At 43.9% G+C, this 23,476-nt stretch overlaps 2 protein-coding genes across 2 annotated transcripts in view; one reads left to right on the forward strand and one right to left on the reverse strand.

Annotated features, from left to right (window-relative positions):
- Window positions 1-17,108, reverse strand: part of LOC118021193 (olfactory receptor 6V1-like) — a 114,527-nt gene extending 97,419 nt beyond the window's left edge. The window contains 1 exon segment of the mRNA XM_035021294.1: window positions 17,086-17,108. The gene's annotated coding sequence lies outside the window, so the exon portion shown is untranslated.
- On the forward strand, window positions 16,122-17,178 carry TAS2R40 (taste 2 receptor member 40). The gene is given in 3 exon segments (XM_035021293.1): window positions 16,122-16,557; window positions 16,560-16,600; window positions 16,602-17,178. Coding segments are annotated over 3 exon segments (951 nt in total). The 5' UTR covers window positions 16,122-16,224.
- The last annotated feature ends 6,298 nt before the right edge of the window (window positions 17,179-23,476 follow it).

A 23,476-nucleotide genomic window follows, 5' to 3' on the forward strand; every position in this document is an offset into this window, starting at 1 on the left:
CAGATTTTTGCTAAATTAATGATTCTGTCTCTAACTATCCTCTGCCTTGCAAATGAAAGCTCTTTTGGTTTTAAGAACTCTTATGGACTGGCATTTATAGCTGAGATTAAAAATAACCCCCACCAGACTGCCTGTAAGATGTGATTTCCTGAGAACCTGCAGGCTTTGGGAATGCAAATCAGAAAAGGATCCAATTGCTACCAACACTTACCAAAGAAAACTGCCATTTGCATCTGCACTCCAGATCCTGGATGGCTACAAATAAATCAGTGGCTCACTCAAACCAGAACCAGGCACAGATTGAAAGCCCTGGTGGAGGTGGATTTGGAAGGAAGAGTGAAAAGGACACAGCTCTGGAAATTGGGACTGATGAGTCCATGTCACTGCCAAAATAGAAAGCTGGGCAGTGCATTCCCAGGTATCTAACCCTAGGTGACCCTGAATGTTATGGGCAGCATTCCTTCAGCTTAGTGAGTGTGGTTTCCAACTGCTAGACCTCTTGCCCCACCCAAAGATATGTTCCTACAGTTTTGTTAACTACACTCTAAGGTCATCCTTGCCAGTGGATTGGATACGTTTTCAGGCCTGGAGCAAAACAGAAGTGATTTTACTGGAAACATGGCGATATCGTGTGATAGTAATACCTACCATGGGCACAGTAGAAACAAGAGTCCAGTTTTATCTTGCTTACGAAACAGATTTTCCTGAAATCACTTCTCTCCACATGCCTGAATGTGGTAACTCCCTTTCCATCAACCTTTATCTGGCTCCCTAAATATCATTTCATATCATATAATAAAATATCAATTAAAGGATCAAAAACCTGTTTCCCTTAAGATTCTAATATCTCAAATTCTGAGCTGGTTTCCTCGAAAGGACTGTGTGACCTCAGTTCTGCTGCTTCTCTGGTCTCTATTAAACCTCCCCTACTTAGCAATGCCCCAAGGGTGTCTGCATTGGTCTTAAACAAGCTATGCTATGCTGCAGAACACATGACCCTAACGTCTTTGTTTTTAGGGAACACACTGAAGTATTTGGGGATGAAGGAGCATCATATCTGCAGCTTCCTCTCAAACGGTTCAGAAAAAAAGTAATATGTGTGTATATATACTTAGAGAGAGAGAAAAGAAGCAATGCAGTAAAATGGCAATACTTGGGCAATCTGGGCGAAGGGTATGCAGGAATCCTTTGTGCTCTTCTTGCAACTTTTCTAGAAGCCGAAATTAAGTCAAAATAAAAGTCAAAAGAAAGAAAAATTACCTTAGCAGCATGGTGAGCTTTAAAGGAAATAATATCTATGAAAATATGCTCCATAAAGTGCTGTGTAAATGTTTTTAAACTAAAAGTTATACTATTTATGCTATCCACTTAAATACATTTTCCTGAAAAATTAAAAAGTTTCAATGGCTTGGGGCGCCTGGGTGGCTCAGTTGGTTAAGCGACTGCCTTCAGCTCAGGTCATGATCCTGGAGTCCCGGGATCGAGTCCCACATCAGGCTCCCTGCTCAGCGGGGAGTCTGCTTCTCCCTCTGACCCTCCTCCCTCTCCTGCTCTCTCTCATTCTCTCTCTCTCAAATAAATAAATAAAACCTTTTAAAAAAAAAAGTTTCAATGGCTTAAGAAAACACATATTTGGGGCGCCTGGGTGGCTCAGTTGGTTAAGCAACTGCCTTCGGCTCAGGTCATGATCCTGGAGTCCTGCATCGGGCTCCCTGCTCGACAGGGAGTCTGCTTCTCCCTCTGACCCTCCTCCCTCTCATGCTCTCTGTCTCTCATTCTCTCTCTCTCAAATAAATAAATAAAATCTTTAAAAAAAAAAACACATATTTATTCCTCGCACATTCAAAGCCCTCTGCAGGCCCAAGCACTCCATGGGTAGCTGTTCTCCATGCAGCGTCTCAGGGATCCAGGCTGCAGACAGCTAGTGAGCCACCATCACAAACAAGACTCCAGGGGTCATCTCAGCAGATGTAACTTATGGAGTTGTCCCACTTGCTCCTCGGTGCCATAGGGAGGATGTCACACGTCCCCTTCCACTCACAGCTCACCAGCTAGAGCTAACCATACAGCCCCAGCGGACTGTATATACAGGGAATGTCATGCCAGATTTGTGGAGCATTCTTGTCTTGGTTCCAGGATCTCCTTGAGCTCTCATTTTCTGCTGAACAAAAAACACTTTCTCTTTCTCAAAAAATGTGAAGAAGGATGGGGCTCAGAGTGTGACTGTTTGCTAAATAAAGTGAAATAACAACAACAACAAAAAAAGCCACAAAAAATGCGAAGAAGGAAAGGGGGAAGAAAGGTACATATCTAACTTTATTCCCTCCTTTCTCTTCATATCGGTGTCCCAGTGCTCCAACTTAGACTCCCTACCTGACTACCAGTCACAGAGAGGAGGTGGCTCTGCATTCTTTAGGGATCACCCAGACTATGCCACCCTTCCTCAGAAATGTAGTGGCTTACACTTGTCAAGACAGAAAACGTTCCTCTTATCATGGCGATCAAAGACTCGGGGTCTTGATTAGAGAACAAATGAAGACAGCATTAAGGACAAAGAAAGGCAAATAGTAAAGAAGAAGCATTTGAGCATTTTCAAGATCCACAAATATTGATCAATGCCCACTTTACACCTAGATTCTTTACATTTAGTATTTGCAACATCTCTTATTTACACCCGTCCAAGTTGCAGCCACCTTAGAACAGACACATTTGAAAATCATAGTACAGAACCAAAGGTATTTGTGAAATGAGAGCAAAGCAACCTCTTCTGAGGAATCAAGGATATAGACAACGTCCCCTTCAAAAAAACCAAGTACAGAGCACAAGACTAATAATGCCCAGCATACAGACAGGGGAGAACAAACCTCCAGGGGGAGGATAAAGAAAGTGACCTTAAGGCAGGGCTGTAAATGAAAAAGCACAGGCTCCTTGGGTTTTACTGTATTTACGCCCCCAGAGACAGGTGTTTTGGCAGCTCTTGGGGAGGATCTGCATTACCAGGGTCCACAAGCTCACGGGTCACGGCAGCACTTCTCAGCCTCACTCTCAGAATAAGGACAGCTCTATTCCTCCCACCACACACCTTAAAGATCTGGCACCAAAGTAGCCTCCTTGCTTTTTCTGTCACAACTCAGAAGTTTAGAGTTCCCTGCACAGAGCTAACCTTCTCCATGATCTCCTGTGCCACTTTTGGAAGTAAATCCATATGACAGAGCACAGAAGCACACACACAGAAAGGCAAGTCTTTATTTCCTCCGTCCTCTGTCTTTCGGTCTACCCTTCCCTCCATTTTCCCATCCCTCCCTCCTTTTCTCCCTCTTTCCTTTCCTATTTCTTTCCTTCCCTCCTTCCTTCTTTCTCTCCTTCCCTTTTTCCCTTCTTCCTCCCTCCCGTCCTTCCAATTTTCCTTCCTCCTACCTTTCTACCTTCCTTCCTTCTCTCCTTCCTTCAACAAATTACTTATGGAGAGCTTCACATGTGGCCAGGGACAATTTCTTTAATTTAGAAAATGAGACTTTACTACATTCAACTTAAGAGTAAAAAGCACCTGTCCCCAGGTAGATTGCTACAAATACATGGAGAGAGACAGAATCCAGCTTCAGTTGGATACTTCTGCCCACCTACCTAAGGAAAAAGAAGAAAAGGGGTCTTTTTGTTGCCAGACAATCCTGGGTAAGACTCTGGGCATGAAGACAGCATGAGGGAAGCACATAAACAGCATCCTATTTCCAAGATGTGCAGTGCACCTGGAGTAGAGTTTTAAAAGTTCATTCCTATTTAGAATCTAGAGAAAGGTGAATTCTGCCTAAGGCCCTGCCCCCTCCCCATCTCTCCCCATGTCAGTCTTGAGTGTGGTTCCCCTCTCTGGGCCTGCAGCTCTTTTCAGGGGTGGGCCCTCTTCTACGTTATAGCTCCCCAAGGTCCTATACTGCCATGGAAGACAAAAAGTACCCATTTGCGTTAGTGCATTACCTGCTCCACTTTATCTTGACTAGTCCACTCCACTCAGACACATCAGTGACTCTTTTCCTGCACAAAACACACATCCAGGGGCACCTGGGTGGCTTGGTCGGTTAAGCATCCCACTCTTGGTTTTGGCTCAGGTCATGATCTCAGGGTCTTGAGATCAAGCCCTGCATCAGGCTCCATGCTGAATGTGGAGCCTACTTGAGATTCATTCTCTCTCCCTCTGTCCCTCTCCCAACTCACGTGTGGACCCTCATGCACTCTCTCTCTTTCTAAAATAAAAAAACAGATCTTAAAACACACACACACACACACACATCCATTTTTGGTCCTCCATAATCTCCCCCCCAAAAAAATTTTTCTTCACCTCTTGACAGAGTATATTTGTTATTTTTGTATTCTTCAAATGGTCATTATAATTATATATAAACAAACCATATATAATACAAAACTAGAGGTAATTTTGGTTTTAGACTGATTGCCACTCAAAGTTTTGAATCTTTGTGTGTGGCCTGCTCCACTTTGTTTCCGTGTCCCAGGAGAGAAGGAAGCAGGCTCATCCAGCCATGAGGGGAGAAACCTGGGTTTGGATATCTAATTGGTGTCCTCAAGAAACCCATGAAAGTTTTCCAGTTATAGTTTTAGGGTTCAGGCAGGCCTTACAATGACATGCTGGGAAGCACTTTAAAGTCTGACTCAGAGCATGGAGCTGCAAGCTGCATCCCTCTCCATGTGGGGGCCATATGCCCCAGCTTCTCCTGCCAGCACAGATCTGAAACACTGTCTTCTTGCTCTTACCCACATGAACATTGGTAGTTATCAGCCCAGGTCTGTCTATCTTTTTCCCATTCTTTTCTCTCCTTCCTCTACCTCTCTCCTCAAATTTCTAGGCAAGAGCAAGATCATCCAACGTTCCCAGGAGAATCATGGCTTTCCCGAGGCCCCTCCATCTCTCGGCCTCTGGGTGCAGACACATTCAAGGTCTGCCCCCTCCCCCTCTCTCAGTAGAGGTTCTTCCCAATCATGGGGTGACGCAATAGAATTTTGAAATCCTCTCTCCCCCAAAACCCCCTCGCACCAGGTTTATTCAAGGAGCTGGATTCTATGAGGGACTGTGAGCAGTGACTTTTTCTCTCCACATCACTGCCTTCAGTTTTACTGATTAACAGCCTCTTTTCTAGCCATGAGTAACCTTCCAGGTAGAGCTTGTGGCTTTCCAGACAAGTGGGGAATTAAAATAGCATAATTTTCCATTAAAATAAAAGTTCCCTCCCACTGTAATCAAAACCATTATCTCCCAAATGATTTCGAGGTCTCTCTCCAGCTAGACCTGAGCACGCCTCCGCATTCGGTTCCAGTGATGGGGAGGGATAGGATGACGTGCTCAGCGGCTTCCAACTCATGGGAGGAGGCAGGAGGAGAAGGAAGTAGAAAGCGCAGGGTCTTACTTAACTAGTCCTGTACACCTGGCCACTCAGTGTCCTCTGGTTGGCGTGATACTGACTGCAGTACGTAGAATGCCCTCCCCAAAGATGTCCACATCCTAATCTGAGAAACCTGTGAATATGTTACCTTCCATGGTAAAGAGGGACTTGGCAGATGTGATGAAGTTTAGAACTTCCAGATGGGAAGATGAAGCTGGACTATCCAGGCGAGCCCAATGTAATCAAAGGGTCTTTATCAGAGGGAGGCAGGAGGGTCAGAGTCAGAGAAGATGTGCCGCATTGCTGGCTGGAAGCGGGGAGCCAGGAACGAGGGCCGCATTGAAAAGCTGGCAAGGAAAGGAATTCTCCACCAGAGCTCCCAGAAGGAATGCAGGCCTGCCGACACCCTGATATTAGCCCAGTAAGACCCAGGTTGCACTTCTGACCCCCAGAACTGTGAGATCAGAAATGTGTTGTTTTAAACTATTAAGTTTTTGGTAATCTGTTATAGCAGCAATAGAACACTAACAGGCTGATGCATGGGACTCATTGTGGGATTTCTTTGTGGGGTTACTTCTCAACCAGCGTCAGTTTTTGACAGGCCCCTCCCTGTGGGACATTTGATAATGTCTGGAGATATTTTAGACATCACACCTGGGGGGAATGCCAATAGCATCTAGGGAGTAGAGGCCAGAGATGCCAAGTATCCTACAATGCACAGGACAGGCTCTTACAACAAAGAAGTATCGGGTCCAAAATGTCAGTATTGTCAAGGTTGAAAACCCTGATCTAAAGCAAGCAATGAACTCTTTGGCCTCTTGTCATCTCTCTCCTGTCCAACAGACAGCATCTCCCCCACTTCCAAGAGGGTCCTTTCAATATAGCTTGAGCCTGATTCACTTCTAGGGGAAAGCATTACCCTTCTTTGCTCCACCAAACCCTGGCAGTCAAGCAGCACCTACACTGCCAACCAGTTCTCTCTGCTCTGCCATTAGCAGCAACAGTAGGCAGCCTTTTCCCTTCTGGTTTCACCAGGCAGGAGTCAAGCGTCAACCTCTAGATTGCTATTGCCTTCTAAAACTGGGGCAGTGGTTCTCTACCGGAGGTAATTTGCCCCCCCCCCCCCGGGAGCGCTTAGCCCTACCTGGAGATATTTTTGGTTACCACAATTGTGGGAGGTGGGGAGATGCTACTAGCATCTAGTGGGTGGAGGCCAGGAATGATGCTGAACATCCTACAATGTACAGAATAGCCTTTCACGGCAAAGATTTATCCCCCCAACAGGTCAAGAGCACTGAGGTTGAAAAGTCCAGCTCCAGGAAGTCCAGGGAAGGCTCTTTGAAGAATGCTCTTGCTGTCTGCTCTGATGAGCAACAAGGGCAGGTAGATGAGTGAGATGTTGGTCTCCCTTTCTGCCAAGTGTCTTGATTCTACCAGTAATGCCCTGGGACCTCCCAACCCCCCTTATCTTTTTGGGGGAAGGGGAGAACAGCATTCTAGAAAGACAGGGAGGAAAGAAGCATGATCTCCTCTTACACAAATTCCCTTTGAAGGATTCTCTTTTATGTAAGCTAGAGACAGATGATTAAGGATTCTGTCTCTAGATTATATGCTCACTTACCACCAACTGTATTCCACTTGGAGGGCTTAGCCAACACTTTAAGGCCCTCATTTAACATCCCATTACGCACCTTCTGAAAGATGTTTAGGCATATTAGGGCTTCGAGATTTCCCTGGCAATTCTGCAGGGAAGCATTGCAGGCAAGCATTTTCATTAAATAATGAAATAATGCCTTTCATTTTCTGAATGTGTCTTTCATACAAATTTGAGGCACTGGAGTAGAGACACTCTAATATCATCTGTATAAGAGCAAGGATATATACAAACAAAAGACGAGTGAACAGGGAGCTCAGTGGGGTTTGGGTGCTTCATCCATCCATCCATTCATTCAAATATTCTGCTCAAATGTTGATTTCCTGTTGAAAGCTTCTCTCAACAAAGTGTTTAAATAACCCACCAGCTCCCTTTGCCCACTTTCTCCATCTGATCACCCTACTTTCTTTTTATTGTGAGGTAATTCCATGCCATAAAATTCATCCTTTTAAGTATAAAATTCAGTGGGTTTTAGTATATTTACAAGAGTTATACAACAATCACCACTGTCTAATTCTGGACACTTTCACCACCCCAAAAGGAAATCCTGTTTCTTTCAGTTATTCCCAATTTCTCCCTCCCTAATCCCTGTCAACCACAAATCTATTTTCTGTTTCTATGATTTGGCCTATCCTGGAGATTTTGTATAAGTGGAATCATGCAATATGTGGCCTTTTGTGTCTAGTTTCTTTCACTTAGCATAAATATTTTCAAGGTTTATCCCAGTTGTAGTATATATCAGTGCTTCATTCCTTTTCATGGCTAAATAACATTCCATTAAAAGGATAAACCACATTTTAAATCCATTCATCAGACATTTGGGTGTTTCCCCTTTTTGGCTTTCATGAATAATGCTGCTATGAACATTCATGTTTAAGTTATTGCATGGACATATGCTTTCAATTGTCTTGTCCTACCTAGCAGTAGAACTGCTGAATCATATAGTACCTCTGTTTAACTTTTTGATGAATTGCTGAACTGTTTTTTACAGTGGCTACAACATTTTACATTCACACCAACAATGTATAAGGGTTCCAATTTATCCAAACCTTGTCAACAATTGTAATTGTCTTTATTTAGTTTTGCCATCCTAGTGAGTATGATGTGGTATCTCATTGTACTTTGATTTGCATTTCCCCAATGACTAATGGTGCTGAGTGCTTTTTTCATGAGCTTATTGGCCATTTGTATATCTTCTTTAGAAAAAACATCTATTCAAATCCTTTGCCCACTTTTTAAATTGGGCTGTGTTTTTATTGTTGAGTTGTAACATTTCTTTCTGGATACTTAGCTCTTATCAGATATAGGACTTGCAAATATTTTCTCCCGTTATGTGACTTGTCTATTCACTTTCTTGATAGTACCGTTGAAGCACAAAAGTTTTTTAATTTTGACAAAGTCTAATTTCTCCAATTTTCATTGTTTATGCTTTAAGTGTCGTATCTGGGAGCCACTGCAGATCCAAGGGCACAAAGATTTATACTTCTGTTTACTTCTAAGAGTTTAATAGCTTCAAGTCTTAAATTTCAGTCTTTGATCCATTTTGAGTTCATTTTTGTATATGGTATGAGGTAGAGGTCTAACGTCATTCTTCGGCATGTAGATATTCAGTTGTAGGTGTTCGGTTTTGAAAAGACTATTCTTCCCCCATTAAATAGTCTTGGCACCCTTGAAAATCAATTCTTTACTTTTTTATGGTAGTTACGATCTGAAATTATATCATCTGTTTACTTGTTTATTTTCTGGCCTTCCCAAACTCTCTCAATCCCCTGCCCCTCTTCTCCTTCCCCTTGCCCCCCAAGCAAAACTAAACTGTAAGATTCATGAAGACAGGAATTTGTCTGTTTACTATTTATCTCCAGTGTCCCAGACATAGTAGGTACTTATGTATTTGTCCAATGAATAAGATTACAGTTTTGTTTAGAAACAATGGTCACTGTATGTATCTCTACCTCCTAAGTGCAGGAACTCATTTAAGTTGGAAAAAAAAGGTGAGCACTGGGCCTAAGTGAGCTTTCATCACCATTTCCTGGATTGGATGAGAAGAGCCTAATTAGGCGGGTAACTACCCACTAGTAAAGAGAGAGCCTGCAGAGAAGCTAATAGATATCCAAAGGCAAGTGTAAAGGGACCACCCAAGATGCATTACCTGATATTCCGCATTACCTGGTATTCTGGTAATGAGCTCAACAGGTGAGTGGCCTTAGGCAATTCTCTTCCCTGCTTAAGGCCTGCATTGCTCTTGAGTCACCTGTAGTATTGGTATTCTAGTATTCTGATGTTCCAGAGTCTTTAGAAACAGGCTCTGTAGTCAACTAAAGTTAGTCTATTTAAGGGATATGGTTTTTATTTACAACGTATCTTTCAAAAATAAATATTAACAAAAAAGATGCTTTATTAAGAGACAATATGAGTTTCCTCATGAAAACTGTCTGGCCATGACCATAACTTTGACCCTGAGTATAAAGATTCAGAGGTCTCTCTAAAAGTGGGTGGGTAAAACTCAGCCAACTGCCCAAAATAGAAAAGGTTTTCAAAGGTTTTCTAGAGGCTTTTTAAATAAAAAAGAAAGAACATGCCCGCCCACTAGTGGAAAAATTAAGTAATTGCCCTATTTTCCAAGAAGGATTCCCAGGCTCCACCTTATGGTGAAAACTCAGCTAAGCTTTAGAGCCATCTCATAACTGCCCACATAAGACACGCATTGAAGAGATCACTGAAAACTCCAGGGTCTAAAGAAGCCAGGGACGTAAAAGTCTATGGGTGAACATGGAAGAGGTAAGAAAAACAAACCAAGTACCAGGAGCATAATCAAACTTTATTTTTCTGAACTATGATTATGATCATACCACATAATGCATGCACATATGATATTGACTATTGTAACTTAAATTCAAAATTGGGAAAAAAACAGATAAAATAGAAATAGTTTACTTTTAACATTTCCTTTCACAACTTATTAACTTTTGTTTTGGAACAAGAAATCTGCAACTTTTTCTTTAGCCTGTCATTGTTAAATCTTGTACCAAGTTCCATGCGAATGCAGAATTCATCCTTGATCGGGAGCCTTGACTAGGAATGATACTTAGTCTTACTTTAATAACTGAAAAGAGCTATTCACAAAAATAGGCATTTCCAAAGATTTTTAAAAATCTTTGCACAATTGTTCAGATTGTTGCAGGAGTTTTGTGTTCTGGTGTCCCTGTGCTAAATGTCCAGTCCTGTATCTCACCGCAGATCACCTTCCACATTGTAGGTATGAAGAGATAAAAGAGCACTGGGCAGGGGGAGGTCATCTTCACAGAGCTGGAATCAATAAGCTACTTAGCATGCCGTCAGCCTTCAGTCTAACAGAATTTCCACCACGGGGTTCAGACCATCAGTTACAGTTCTAGAACATTCTAGCACAGAAAAGAGGACCAAATAATACTATGCCAGATAACTTTCTCCATAATGTTTTGTAACTACGGTGGATGCCTTTGCAGGGCATTCAGAGTGCTTGCCAATTACGTGATAACAATCTTTGCTGCTTAGCATAAGCAGAGATTTTTTTTTTTCCCTCAGTGATGAGGCATGAGCTCATTTCAACAGTTCAACACCTCTCCTTAGCTTTGGTGTTGGCTGAGCCTCCCAACCTATGTGCAGTCAGCAGACTGCTGTGTTAGGTGTCCAAATCATTCAACAGTGCCTGTGACACTCCATGGCGCAAGCCCCAGGCGAGATCCAGCTTACAGGTAGTGAGCTCTGTGTCTGTGATGGGTTCCATTTACAACTAATAGCAGAAAGCAATTCCTGCTGAATAATGCAAATGAGTAGAGGTAAAGTTGTGTCCTTGCATGACTTGCCACATGGAACTTAAGTTTTACTGCAAGTCCAATATTAGCACCATCTATCCCAGGAACATCATCTATATTAAATTGTTTGAAAGTTTCCTCTGTTACAAAAATGAATTTCTTAATTATTTCCTAGTGTTATGCCTGTCATGGGCACACTGTCTAAAATATTTTCAGTCGTATAAAAATTCTCAAACCCACAGTGAATAAATAGAGCTAATTATTACATCTAAGTATTACTAAATATGTACCCTCATCAGCTGCAAAAGCAAATGTCACAATGTTTAAGACTTTTTTCACACAATTTTTCTTTTTAATTTCCTAACCATATTTCTAGTACATTGAGCAACAGTGTTTCTGATTACATTTATATTCTCACGTACTTATATCTTTTCAGGACCCATGATTTCCATCACATTCAGTAGACACTCTTTTACAACTTGCTATCTGTGAAGAATGTCATGTCCTGGGCAGATTTTTCACTTAAATATATAAATACTTGTTTTATTAATAACCAAAACAAATCTTGTTAACTCTTCTGTTCTCTTTGCAGCTCACTGGATTTGATCACATCTTTTCCACATCCCTGGTCTTTGTACTTATGGTGGTTTGCTTCCTAATGGCATCATAATGGCTGTTCTCATACATTTCATCCTTTGCCAAATAAGCACATAGGAATGGTCTTTAGGTTACAAAGTGGAAACCTATGACTCTCTACATCTATGTCCTTCTTCCTCCTTTTCATAGAGATATGAGAAATATTTGCTTTTCTAACACTATACAGTAGAAGTGACTTTCACAAGGCAAAAACTGTTTTGCAAAATATTCTAAGTGTTCTCTGTAATTCAACCTCTGGATTTGATCTCCCTCTACCTGATGGAAGGACATGTCCTCAGTCTTGTCTAGGAAGTCATGCAGTCACTTCCACAGCCATGTTGAGTGGCAGGGTTCCTGTTGTCCCAGAATTGGCCTTAGAGCCCACACCATAAACCATGCAGGTAAGTACCCCTCGCCCACAGTGGTTCTCAACCCTCCCCTGCTCCCACTGCCATTGCAATGGGGAGCTTTGGAGATGCCAATGCTTAGCTTTTCTCCAGAACAATTACTTGGAATCTTTGAGGATGGGACATGGGTATGGATGTTTTTTAAAGCCCCGCAGTGAGGGGCGCCTAGGTGGCTCAGATGGTTAAGCATCTGCCTTCGGCTCAGGTCATGATCCCAGGGTCCTGGGATCGAGCCCCACATCAGGCTCCTGGCTCAGCAGGGAGCCTGCTTCTCCTCCTCCCTCTGCCTCTCTCCCTGCTCATGCTCTCTCTCTCCCTCTCTGTATCTCTGTGTCTCAAGTGAATAAATAAAATCTTTAAAAAAAAAAAAACTATAAAAAAAAAAATAAATAAAGCCCCGCAGTGTTAATTCAGGCAATTCTGGTATATACACGAGGTTGAGAAGGACAGATCTAAAGCAGGCAGCCAAGAACGGGGCTAGATACTGACCTGCAAAGCTTAGCAAGAGGTGGCAATACCAGCCCTACTGTAACCAGTGGCAGCCTGCCATCTACGCCTAGACTTACCAAACTAGGAGGGAGGAGTGACTGGTGCTGCCACAGAGCCCTCTAGAACTCCCACATGCTCCTCACGCGACAGCCAATACATGATGCCTGGCCCCCCAGAGGCACACATGGCCAGATGGTGTCAGGACAGCAGTAACAACCACAAGAGGATGCATTTACCTCAGCAGCCAGTAAATTAAAGAGATAAAATAAACCTGCCCCCTCTCCCACAGCAGCATCCTGGAAGAAGAAGAGAAAGAGACAGGTGTCCCAGACCCATCCGGTCCCCCTCCAATCAAATTGTGCTTGGGTAAAAGGGAGATGGTAAAGGTTTAACCCACACATGAAGTCAAACTGGATCGAATATTAATAACCAAAAAAGACTAGAAAAGATGAAACATGCCCAAGATGTCACTGTGGGATGGGAAAGGGAGAGTCAGCAGCACAGAGCTGGACACTATGATTGAAGGAAAAATCTTGGCCATGTTTATCCTGCTCCATGAGTTCACACGGCTTTATAAACCAATTTATACTTTAGTGAATTTCTCATTCATACCAGGTTTAAACACTATGAGTACAAGATTTTCTCAGGATTTCTCCTTCCTGTCCTCCAGGGGTGACATCCATGTTCAGTGGACATCAAACAGACATGGAGGGAGGTGCGGGGTGGGGAGCCCCTGTCCTTGCATTGGTTTCATCTGAACCCAAGCTTGCAAAGCCTCCTGGCTAAGACCACACCTCTTTGGAATCCACTAACTCCCTCAGCAAATCTCCAAACCCTTTGTGTGAACACAAGGAAGATGTAGCGGCTGTCTCAAGTGTGCCTGGGGAGACTCGGGAGCAATCCTGCAGCCCCCCTCTGCCTTTGCCACCCCATGCAGCCCCGTGGTGTGCCCCATACGAGGCAGGATGTGAGGTCCCTTTCATGGAGATATTCACATACTCCAGCTCGTCCCTGCGCTTCTCATCCCTCCCCAACTGGGAAAGCATCCTAGTCTGCATGGCAGTGCTTGAGAGAGAAGTGAGAGGAAAGGCTTCCCCTAATCACATATTCTTCCAAATCTGATCTATCCTACACCTGCACCAAAGTTTTAGAACCCAATAGCCAAGAATGTGAAAACTTTGGTCTTTGGTTCCCCCATGAGAGTTTCCCTAGAATAAAGGAGACTCCATTCTAGCACCCCGAATGAATGATCACGGATTAAAAAATGAATTGGCCCCACATCCCCATTAATATGGCACCTGCTCACCAGCCCACCACTGCTCTTGCCTATTAAGATCAGAGAAAAACGTGAAAGAACACCAACAGAAGATGATACCAGAACAGCGGAAATCAATTATGTGCAAGAATTTCAGGAAGATATTATTTACCACAAACTTATATAAGTTGAAACAAAATACACAAAAAGATGAGTTTGGTGCATGGGAATTTGTGAAAGCTGCTGATAAATACTACTCTCTATTATTTTTTTAAAGATTTATTTGTTTTAGGGGCGCCTGGGTGGCTCAGTCATTAAGCATCTGCCTTTGGCTCAGGTCATGATCCCAGGGTCCTGGGATTGAGTCCCACATCAGGCTCCCTGCTCGGCAGGAAGCCTGCTTCTCCCTCTCCCACTCCCCCTGTGTTCCCTCTCTCACTGTGTCTCTCTGTGTCAACTAACTAACTAACTAACTAACTAACTAACTAACTAACTAACTAAATAAATGTCTCTAAAGATTTATTTAGTTTAGAGAATGAGAGAGAGAGAGAGAGTGAGAGAGCATGAGTGGGGGAGGGGCAGAGGGAGAGGGAGAGAATCTCAAGCAGCCCCGATGAGCATGGAGGCCAACACAGGGCTCGATCTACAACCCTGAGATCATGACCTGAGCAGAAATCAAGAGTCCAACACTTAACCAACTGAGCCACCCAGGCACCCCAATACTACTCTCTATTAGTAGAAGTAACAGAAGTTGGTTCTTACTGGATATGTAGAACTTGTCAAGGAGTCTTGTTTCCTGTTCCTGGCTATTGTGAGTAAAGCTGCTACAAACATTCTTATACAAGTCTTTGTGTTGACATGAGCTTTAATTTCTCTAAACAATGCATTCATAATTTTGCAATATATTGCTTTTTCTGGTGCTATTTTTACACAAATATAATTTAATAATAAAAAGCAATTTTATAATAAAAATAAATCCCTGCCTTTAATTTGAAATAAAATTAATTTGGGGGTGGAGAAACGTATTTTCATCATCTCTGTACTTTTATTATATAAGTTATAACAGGGCAGGGGTGTCAGGGTGGCTCAGTCAGTTAAGTGTCTACTCTTGACTTCTGCTCAGGTCCTGATCCTCAGGGTTCTGGGATCGAGCCCTGTGTTGGGCTCTGCACTCAGTAGGGAATCTGCTTGTGATTCTCTGTCTCCCTCTCCCTCTGCCCCCCTCCAGCCCCCGCTCATGTTCTCTCTCTCTCTCCCTCTCTCTAAAAGAAATTTTTTTTTTTTTTTAAGTTATAACAGGGCCATCACACTGGCAGGAAGCCTCATGGTCAAGAAGGCACTAGGAGTTAGTGGATACTGTGACAAACTGAAAAGTGCACACATACCTTGTTTTAAATGTGCAGCCACTATTTCCACTTCAACCAATTCACCATGGAGCCCCAAAATTGCCCAATCTTCTAATTTTTCAAGGGCAGATTTTTTTTGTGCATACACACAATCTCCTAAATTTAAATGTTGACCAATAAGAAGTATTAAGCACTGGTGGGCTAATGTTATCCAGGATTAGGCTGTACAAGATAAAACACAACACAAGCCAGATTTGGCCCAAGACTCATTAGTCTCTAGCTAAGATTTTGGTTCTCAATCTGGCTATGAGCAATGAACTTTTAGCTTTTTAAAAATACAATTTGCCTGGGCCCTATCTCAGATTCTGCCTTACTAGATCTGGAATGAGTCCCGGGCATCTGCATATTGTTTGAAATGCTAGAGTTCATCGTGTTTCACAGTCAGTGTGAAGAAGTAGGGAATTAAATTTCAAGTTAACAGTGTTTGGTCACATGTCCAACTTCAGCACTGTGTTTAGAACACCCTGTGGCTTTCCCAGGCTAATTCTACCTGTTTCAGAGTTCAAACACTGATGTGCATATCAGTAAATTATAATCATGAAACTGTCACAAGGCAGTTTTTCTCATCTCTAATTAACCCAAATGGCATCAAGTTTTGGCTCTACTGTGTTTGGGAACAGTATAATAGCTGACCTTTGTGGAGGAAACTTGATTCTAAGTAAAAATGTTCATATACGAGTTGATAGGAATTTCTTATTCATAAACATGCTAACCATAGGATAAAAACATCTCCACAAATAAGGGAGAAAAGAAAAGAAGGAGAAGGCAGATCAAAGGAGCTGTTGCATTTTTACAGACAATTTAGCAGGTAACAGGTCTTGTGAGATGAGTACAAAGTCATGGGGACAGTTAAGATTCCTAACCTGGGACTCTTGCGTGTCAGGTGAATTTGGGCTTAAAGTAAATAAGGTAGAAAGATGCTGTGATAGGAACCGCTCTCAATTTTTTTCCAATGAGCTCCTGCAAGCCTGAGGCAAATGGGTCTTTATGAAAAATGGAGACAGCCAATAATAAGATCCTTTCATCATTTGCATTTCAAGCCTCTGACTTTAGTCATGTGGCAAGCAAATGAAGAAAAATTGGAAATAACCATTAACTGAGGGAAAAATTACAGTAACATGAGTGAGGGTCAGAAGGTTGCAGGGCAGGTACCAGTTCTTGGCGTGGAAACCTGAAAGTCAGGGCCAAAGAGAATGGCCACGGTGAGCACAGATGCCACGGACAGAGACACATGCAGGTTTAAAATCGTCCTCACCTTGGTGGCCTCTGGAATAGAGTGCATCACTGGCATCGTTGGGAATGGCTTCATCACGGCCATCCATGGGGCCGAGCGGGCCAGAGGCAAAAGACTCCCTGTCAGTGACTGCATTCTGCTGATGCTCAGCCTTTCCAGGCTCTTGCTGCAGATCTGGATGATGCTGGAGAATACTTACAGTCTACTGTTCTGGGTCACTTATAACCAAAACACAGTGTTTATACTCTTCAAAGTCGTCATCATGTTTCTGAACTATTTCAACCTCTGGCTTGAGCTGCCTGGCTCAACATCTTCTATTGTCTTAGAATTGCAAACTGCTCACCCTTTGTTCTTCTTGATGAAGAGGAAAATCACAGCGCTGATGCCTTGGCTTCTGGGACTGTCACTGTTCATCTCCTTATGCTTCAGCTTTCCCTTCTCTACAGATATCTTCAATGTGTATGTAAATAGTTCCATTCCCATCCCCTGCTCCAACACCCGGGAGAAGTACTTCTCTGAGACCAATGTGGTCAACCTGGTTCTTCTCTATAACCTGGGGATCTTCATTCCTCTGCTCATGTTCATCCTTTCAGCCACCCTGCTGATCATCTCTCTCAAGAGACAAACCCTCCACATGGAGAGCAATGCCACTGGTTCCAGGGACCCCAGCATGGAGGCTCACATGGGGGCCATCAAAGCTACCAGCTGCTTTCTCATTCTCTACATTTTCAATGCAGTTGCTCTATTTATTTCCATGTCCAACATCTTCGATATCAACAGTTCCTGGAATATTGTGTGCAAAATCGTCATGGCCACTTACCCAGCTGGCCACTCAGCGCTACTGATCTTGGGGAACCCTGGGCTGAGAAGAGCATGGAAGAGGTTTCAGCACCATGTTCATCTTCACCTGTAAGAGCAGACTCCATGACTAGAACTCAGAGAACCACCGGACCTGGTTCAACCAGTTCTACCTTTCCCCATCTAGACCTTTCTCCTCACCCATCTTTTCTGCCCTAATCTTGCTCTGATACTTCTCCTCAGGTAACTGGGCCCTTTCATGAATGGGATGTTGAATTTTTAACGTGAGATTCTAAGCAAAAGTAGCTAAGCAACTCTAAGATGGATCTGTGAAAGTTTCTCGATCTATGCTCATTCATCTACTGCCCTGAGCCCTCCCTACGTCCTCCTCCCCTGAGCCTGAAGGAGAGGATGGCCAGACATCTCTGTTTGCCTGGGATGGTCTCAGTTTGTGCCTGTTGTCACTGAGCACCCTTTAATTCTCAAGGATATCTTCGTCTGGATGAAAAATTACATGGTCACCCTACTTAAGACACCCTCCTACCCACAGGAGGGCTAGTGATGAGCATAGAGGGCAGTCCAAGAGGTAGAAGGGAAACTGGAATACCCACAGGGAAAAAGGGATTCTGGAAAGAAAGGCTGGCCAGAAGTACCAAGTGCCACAGAGGTTTCAAGGAGAATGGAGGCCGCACATACTCTTAGTGGCATGACAGGTGGCATTCAGAATGCAGAAGTTTCCAGAGAAGGTGAGGAAAACAGGAGTTCGTAAAGACCAATAATTTCAGGATGTTGTCTGAAAAGAAACATGAAATACAGGGTGGCAGGTGGGATGAGTGGATGGTCAACTGAATGCTTCATTTTTCCAAATGGTGGGGGGATGAAGGGAAAAGAGAAGGGCACTGAGGGCAAGAGTGGTGTGTGCAGCCACAGAGAGAAAACAGGAGGAGTCCAGAGTAGAGGGACGTCTATTTTGCTGTGCTCCTGGGTCTGTGGCAATGCACGTGTGTCTGCCTCTGGTGTTGTGATTTCTAGGTCTCCTTGAAGCGATGGGAGCTGCATGGGCAGGTGACCGGGGAGGGGCTGTTTGAGAAGAAGGAAAACGTCACACTCTACTGTCACTCTTCAGAATGACAGCATCCGCGCTGCCTCAAAGGGCTGTGCACAAAATAAGACACCCCACTCCTAGATATCTTGGAACCAGAAAGTTAGGAATTTGGGATCTTCTTGTATTTGGTGTTTTTAAAATCAGAATTACTGAGGAAAATATGAAAAGAAGGCTCCTGATCATACCAAGGCTCCCAAATGAAAATGTAAGATCAGTAGCAAAGACTAAATGCTGAGCGTCTGGGCTCTCAAGCACATTTTTCCGAGAAAGTCCCTTATTTCTGTGAACAATAAAAAATCACACACACACGCGCGCACACACTCACGTACATCTCTTTAAAATTCCAACAGCATGGGATTTATTCAACTAGAAGGGAAAAGATTCATGAAAATACACATTTTTCATATTTTCCTGACATTTATTTCTATAACTATTTAAGGCTGGTTTGGTTGTTATGGTAAGACAAATCAGATTCTGAAGTGCCATTCCAGCTCCTAAAGAATAGAGAAATACACTTCTTTCTCAATAATACATGCATACCTATCCCTGAAAAACAGAGAAAAACAGAAAATTGATTTAGAGCCACCAGGTGATTAATATGAACAATGCCAAGATAACAAACTATATAATCCCTCCCCATGCTTATTAAGAAGAAATATCGTGTCATTGGTTGCAAAAGCCAAAAGCAGCAGAGAGCTAACGAGAGCTGCAAGGATGGTGACGTCAGTACTGTAGTTGCTCTACCTTCAACCAGATAAGGCTCCCTCCAGTTCTCCCTCCCTCCCTCCCTCCCTTCCTGCTTGCTTGCTTGCTTCCTTCCTTCCTTCTTTTCTCTTTCTTTCTTTCTGTACAACCCACTAAATTTCCATAATGAGCCAAAACACCCTATCTTCAAATTGGTTGGTTTTATTTTATTTTATTTTTTTTAAGATTTTATTTATTTATTTGAGAGTGAGAATGAGATAGAGAGCATGAGAGGGGGGAGGGTCAGAGGGAGAAGCAGACTCCCTGCTGAGCAGGGAGTCCGATGCGGGACTCGATCCCGGGACTCCAGGATCATGACCTGAGCCGAAGGCAGTCGCTTAACCAACTGAGCCACCCAGGCGCCCCAAATTGGTTGGTTTTAGACAGAAATCAGAAGTCCTGGGAAGCCTGGCTCAGGCGGTTGAGCATCTGCCTTCAGCTCAGGTCATGATCCCAGGGTGCTGGCACTGAGCCCCACATGGGGCTCCCTGCTCAGCGGGGAGTCTGCTTCTCCCTCTCCCTCTGACCCTCCTCCCCCAGCTCCTGCTCTCTGTCTCTCTCAGAGGGAGAGGCAGACTCCCCGCTGAGCAGGGAGCCCCATGCGGGACTCGATCCTGGGATTTCAGGATCCTGACCTGAGCCAAAAGCAGTCGCTTAACCAACTGAGCCACCCAGGCACCCCAATAAAATCTTTAAAAAGAAAAAGAAAAGAAATCAGAAGTCCTAAAGGATCTGCTTTGCAAGCTCTACATGACAGCCCTGTGCCCTGAGAGAGGTTTGAAAGCTACGGCGTAAAGAGTTCCTTTACCCACAAAATCACTTTGGATATTCATCCGCCAAGTGGAGCAGCAGGGGGACTTTGGTTGTCACAGGACTCCCGTGTGGAAGGCCGGTACCGGGTGGGGTGTCCCAAACCTGGCAGAGTCCAGGAGAAGGAAGACTAGAGTAGCAGCCAAGGCCAATCTAAGAGCTGAGATTTGAGCGGCACGGAATTGTCCCCCAATCCCTCGCGACCTTTGCCTTCTAATGCCTCAGTGTCTAATTCCACTGGGGTTCCTGCTTTTCTGGGAGTGGACTCCACAGGAATTCTCTTGTATTTTTCGCTCATACATTCTTTACTTTGGGCTGCTAGGGCAGAAACTTCTACTGAACGAGGGAAAAGGAACTACACATTCAATCGAGCAATGTCTTGAGTGGGGGGACGACAGCAGAAACCAAGAGGAGACATCTGGTGCAATCAGGGCAGAACGGGCAGGGAGGGATGATGCTGAAAGTCCCACTCGACTCCTGTTTCCCTCTCCCTCTGGACAGAGGTGGACGCCTTAGAAGAGAGGTGGGAGGAGTGGAAATTCCCCACACGCTCAGGAAGGTTGGTTTGCGGGAGGAGGAGGAGGGATAAACAAACTGGGGCGCCAGGCCTTAGTACTGGAAGGCTGAGGGAGCTCTCTGGACCCCGTCGTTAGACCCGGGACAGGTTGCCTCAGAGAGCAGACTGCTGTTGTAGCACATGTAAACGATCGAGTGTGCCGCGCTCGAATAAAACTTTATTTACAGACACTGAAATGTCGATTTCGTATTTTTCACACATCAGGAACTATCTTTTGACTTTTTTTCAACCATGTGAACATGCAAAAAGCCTTCTTAGCATGTGGGCTCTACAAAACCAGGCGGTGAGTGTGATTTGACCCCCAAGCCACAGTCCGCCATCCCTGTGCTTGGTACTTTCTCCAACACAAGGAGGCACCAAAACCCACCACCGAACCCCAGCTCCCTTCACTGTAAACCAGACATTCATCCCGGCAATTTTGCCATGTTTTGAACGCGGCAACTTTCCGAATATTTCTGCCACTTTCAAGTCCTCCAGCTTTGGTCCACCCTTGGTGATCCCTAAACCACAATCTTTTAGTTCTTTGTGAGAAACAATGAGCGCCCTAGTCCCTCTCTCTTACCACTGCCATGCTGTTAAGGACAGACACAGGGCCTCAAAGGAGTTTCTATCTAAAGCTTTAAAAGATATCACCCTGAAGCTGTTCAGTTGGTAACAAGGAGTAAAAATCATTAAAGAGGTTCCTGTAGGGTCCTCGGGAACGCTTCGAAGGCTATGTCTCTAGCTCTGAAATGATCACACTCCTCCAGACCCCGGTGTGAGACTGGACACCAGGCTGTGGGGCCCTGTGTGGTTCTGACCCAGCAGGGCGATGCTGACATCTTTGTGTCCTTTTTGGCTGGTTTATTAGACGATGATGAGAAATATATATATATATATATAAAATAAATTTTAAAATAAAATAAAACTGTTGGGGCCCCTGGGTGATGCAGTCAGTTAAGCCTCCGACTCTTGGTTTTGGCTCAGGTCATGATCTCAGGGTCTTAAGATTGAGCCCTGTATCAGGCTCCATGCTTAGCTCAGAGTCTACTGGTGTTTCTCTCTCCCTCTCCTTCTGCCCCTCCCTGCTCTCTCTCTCTCTTTCTCTCTCAAATAGATAAATAAATCTTAAAAAAATTAAATCCTGATCTTCCTGCTTTATTTCCTTTTGGGATAGAAAAAGGGGAACTCAGGACAGAATTCTTCTCTCAGTCTCACTGGACCAGTTAGGAAAGATCACGGCCAAGAGAAGAACGTTTCACTGAGCACCGTTAGAAATCCTTACCATGGCCAGAGGATGCAAAAGAGAAAAGGGTCCCAATACATCCAGTCCTCCCTAATGAAAGCTGCTGTTTGCATCTCCTGCCTAGAGCCCTCACAGACCGCAGATAAATCTGTGGTTTATTCAAACCAGATGCTGGATAATAAATTATGGCTAGTGGCCCTGAATGCAGCTGGGACCAAGAGTGACAGAAATGCTTAGCAGGGAGGGGGTGGCAATTTGATTCTCCGAAGACTGGAGACCTCATAGGATCCTAGTCGGGTTTCTTGTTCATCTTACTTCTCAGTGGAATAAGACCTGACATTCACATTCTATTCATGAACACACAGAGAGAGCAAAATTTGCCTGCCCTTGGATTCAAAGGCCCAGAAAAATGCCTCGAAAACCTCAGTCTAGCCACTTGGAGATTGTGTTTGTGTCTATACCAGCCCCCGCAGCCACCCTCCACTTCCTCCTAGCCTAGGAACAGTAGCAAATCTGCCTGGAGGACTCTACAGGGACAGGGAAGAGGAACTGGATTTGGTGTCCTTTGCTGAGGTTGGAAATAGGAGGAAACACGACTTCACTCCTCTCTCCACCCCTTCACTCCCCACCGGCTACCCCCCAACTGCCTGCCCTCACAGTGCATGGATCCCAGATTCCCTACCCACCCTGAGCAGGTCGTGACAGGCGGTGGCATCCAGAAGTAGAAATGGGGGAAGCATATGTTTTCTCTGCACTCATGGAGTGTTGGAGATAGCAACAGGAGTAGATTATGTCAAAGGTAAGCTCTGGCCATAAAGTGATTGAGGTACAAGAAAGGAAAGGCCATATGACTTTTCGGGTCTCTCTGGCTGACATGTGTCTGAGCAGACAGGGCAATGCTCCAGTGAATCAGTGCCTACCCAACTTTGGTGAATAAACCCCAAAGTCCCAACTGCAAACCCAAGAGACTATAGAGCCTGGGATCTCTCCACTCAGCCAGATGCAGCCTCCTGGCAAAAAAAAAAAAAAAAAAAAGACATCCACAATCATATTGGATCTTTCTATTCCCCAAAACCCTTAGCCAAAGACTTCATTCACAGTGCAGCATAGCCAATGCCAAATGGACTCATTTGCAAGTAGGGTTAAGATTACTTGCTCTGGGGCGCCTGGGTGGCTCAGTTGGTTAAGCGACTGCCTTCGGCTCAGGTCATGATCCTGGAGTCCCTGGATTGAGTCCCTCATCGGGCTCCCTGCTCGGCAGGGAGTCTGCTTCTCCCTCTAACCCTCCCCCCTCTCATGTGCTCTCTCTCATTCTCTCTCAAATAAATAAATAAAATCTTTAAAAAAAAAAGATTACTTGCTCTGGAGTATATAAGTGTGCTATATGATTATGTTTTATATTTATATTTTTGACTAATATTTGTTCAGCTTTATGTGAAATTTATTTTAATATAAGAAAATACATAATATTACAAAAATTAAATACTGCAAGGGATTGCTTTAGAACTAATCAAATTATTAAATGATAAAATGCCTTTGCCTTTGCAGTTTACCTTTTCATGAATTACTTAACTAATTAATTTCTGAATCTGTATTCTAACACCTAAAAGTACTAATGCAATTACATTGTTGGCACTGATTAATTGTACGTGATGTAGTTTTGGCTTTGGTTTTGTTTGGTTTGCAAAGGCTGGGTAACTGAAGAATATGTCTGGCAAGTCCTGATCTGAAGAGGTCATCCTAAAACATCCGACTCTGGCCTGAGTCCCCATCCTCTCGGGGCCTCCCTGGCCTGGGCAACAGCTGACTACCACCTGTTTAAAAACTCTCCACCCCTGGCTTCCGTATCTATTCAGTTGCCTGGTCTTTATCTTGCTTCCTTATCTATGGGGTACCCTTTAAACAAAGAACTCACAGTTTGTACACTCCATCTGTTGCCACTGCTAAGGTGA

This window comes from Mirounga leonina, unplaced genomic scaffold (assembly GCF_011800145.1).
Source record: "Mirounga leonina isolate KUSES-001 unplaced genomic scaffold, KU_Mleo_1.0 Mir_174, whole genome shotgun sequence".
NCBI classification, from domain to species: Eukaryota; Metazoa; Chordata; class Mammalia; order Carnivora; family Phocidae; genus Mirounga; species Mirounga leonina.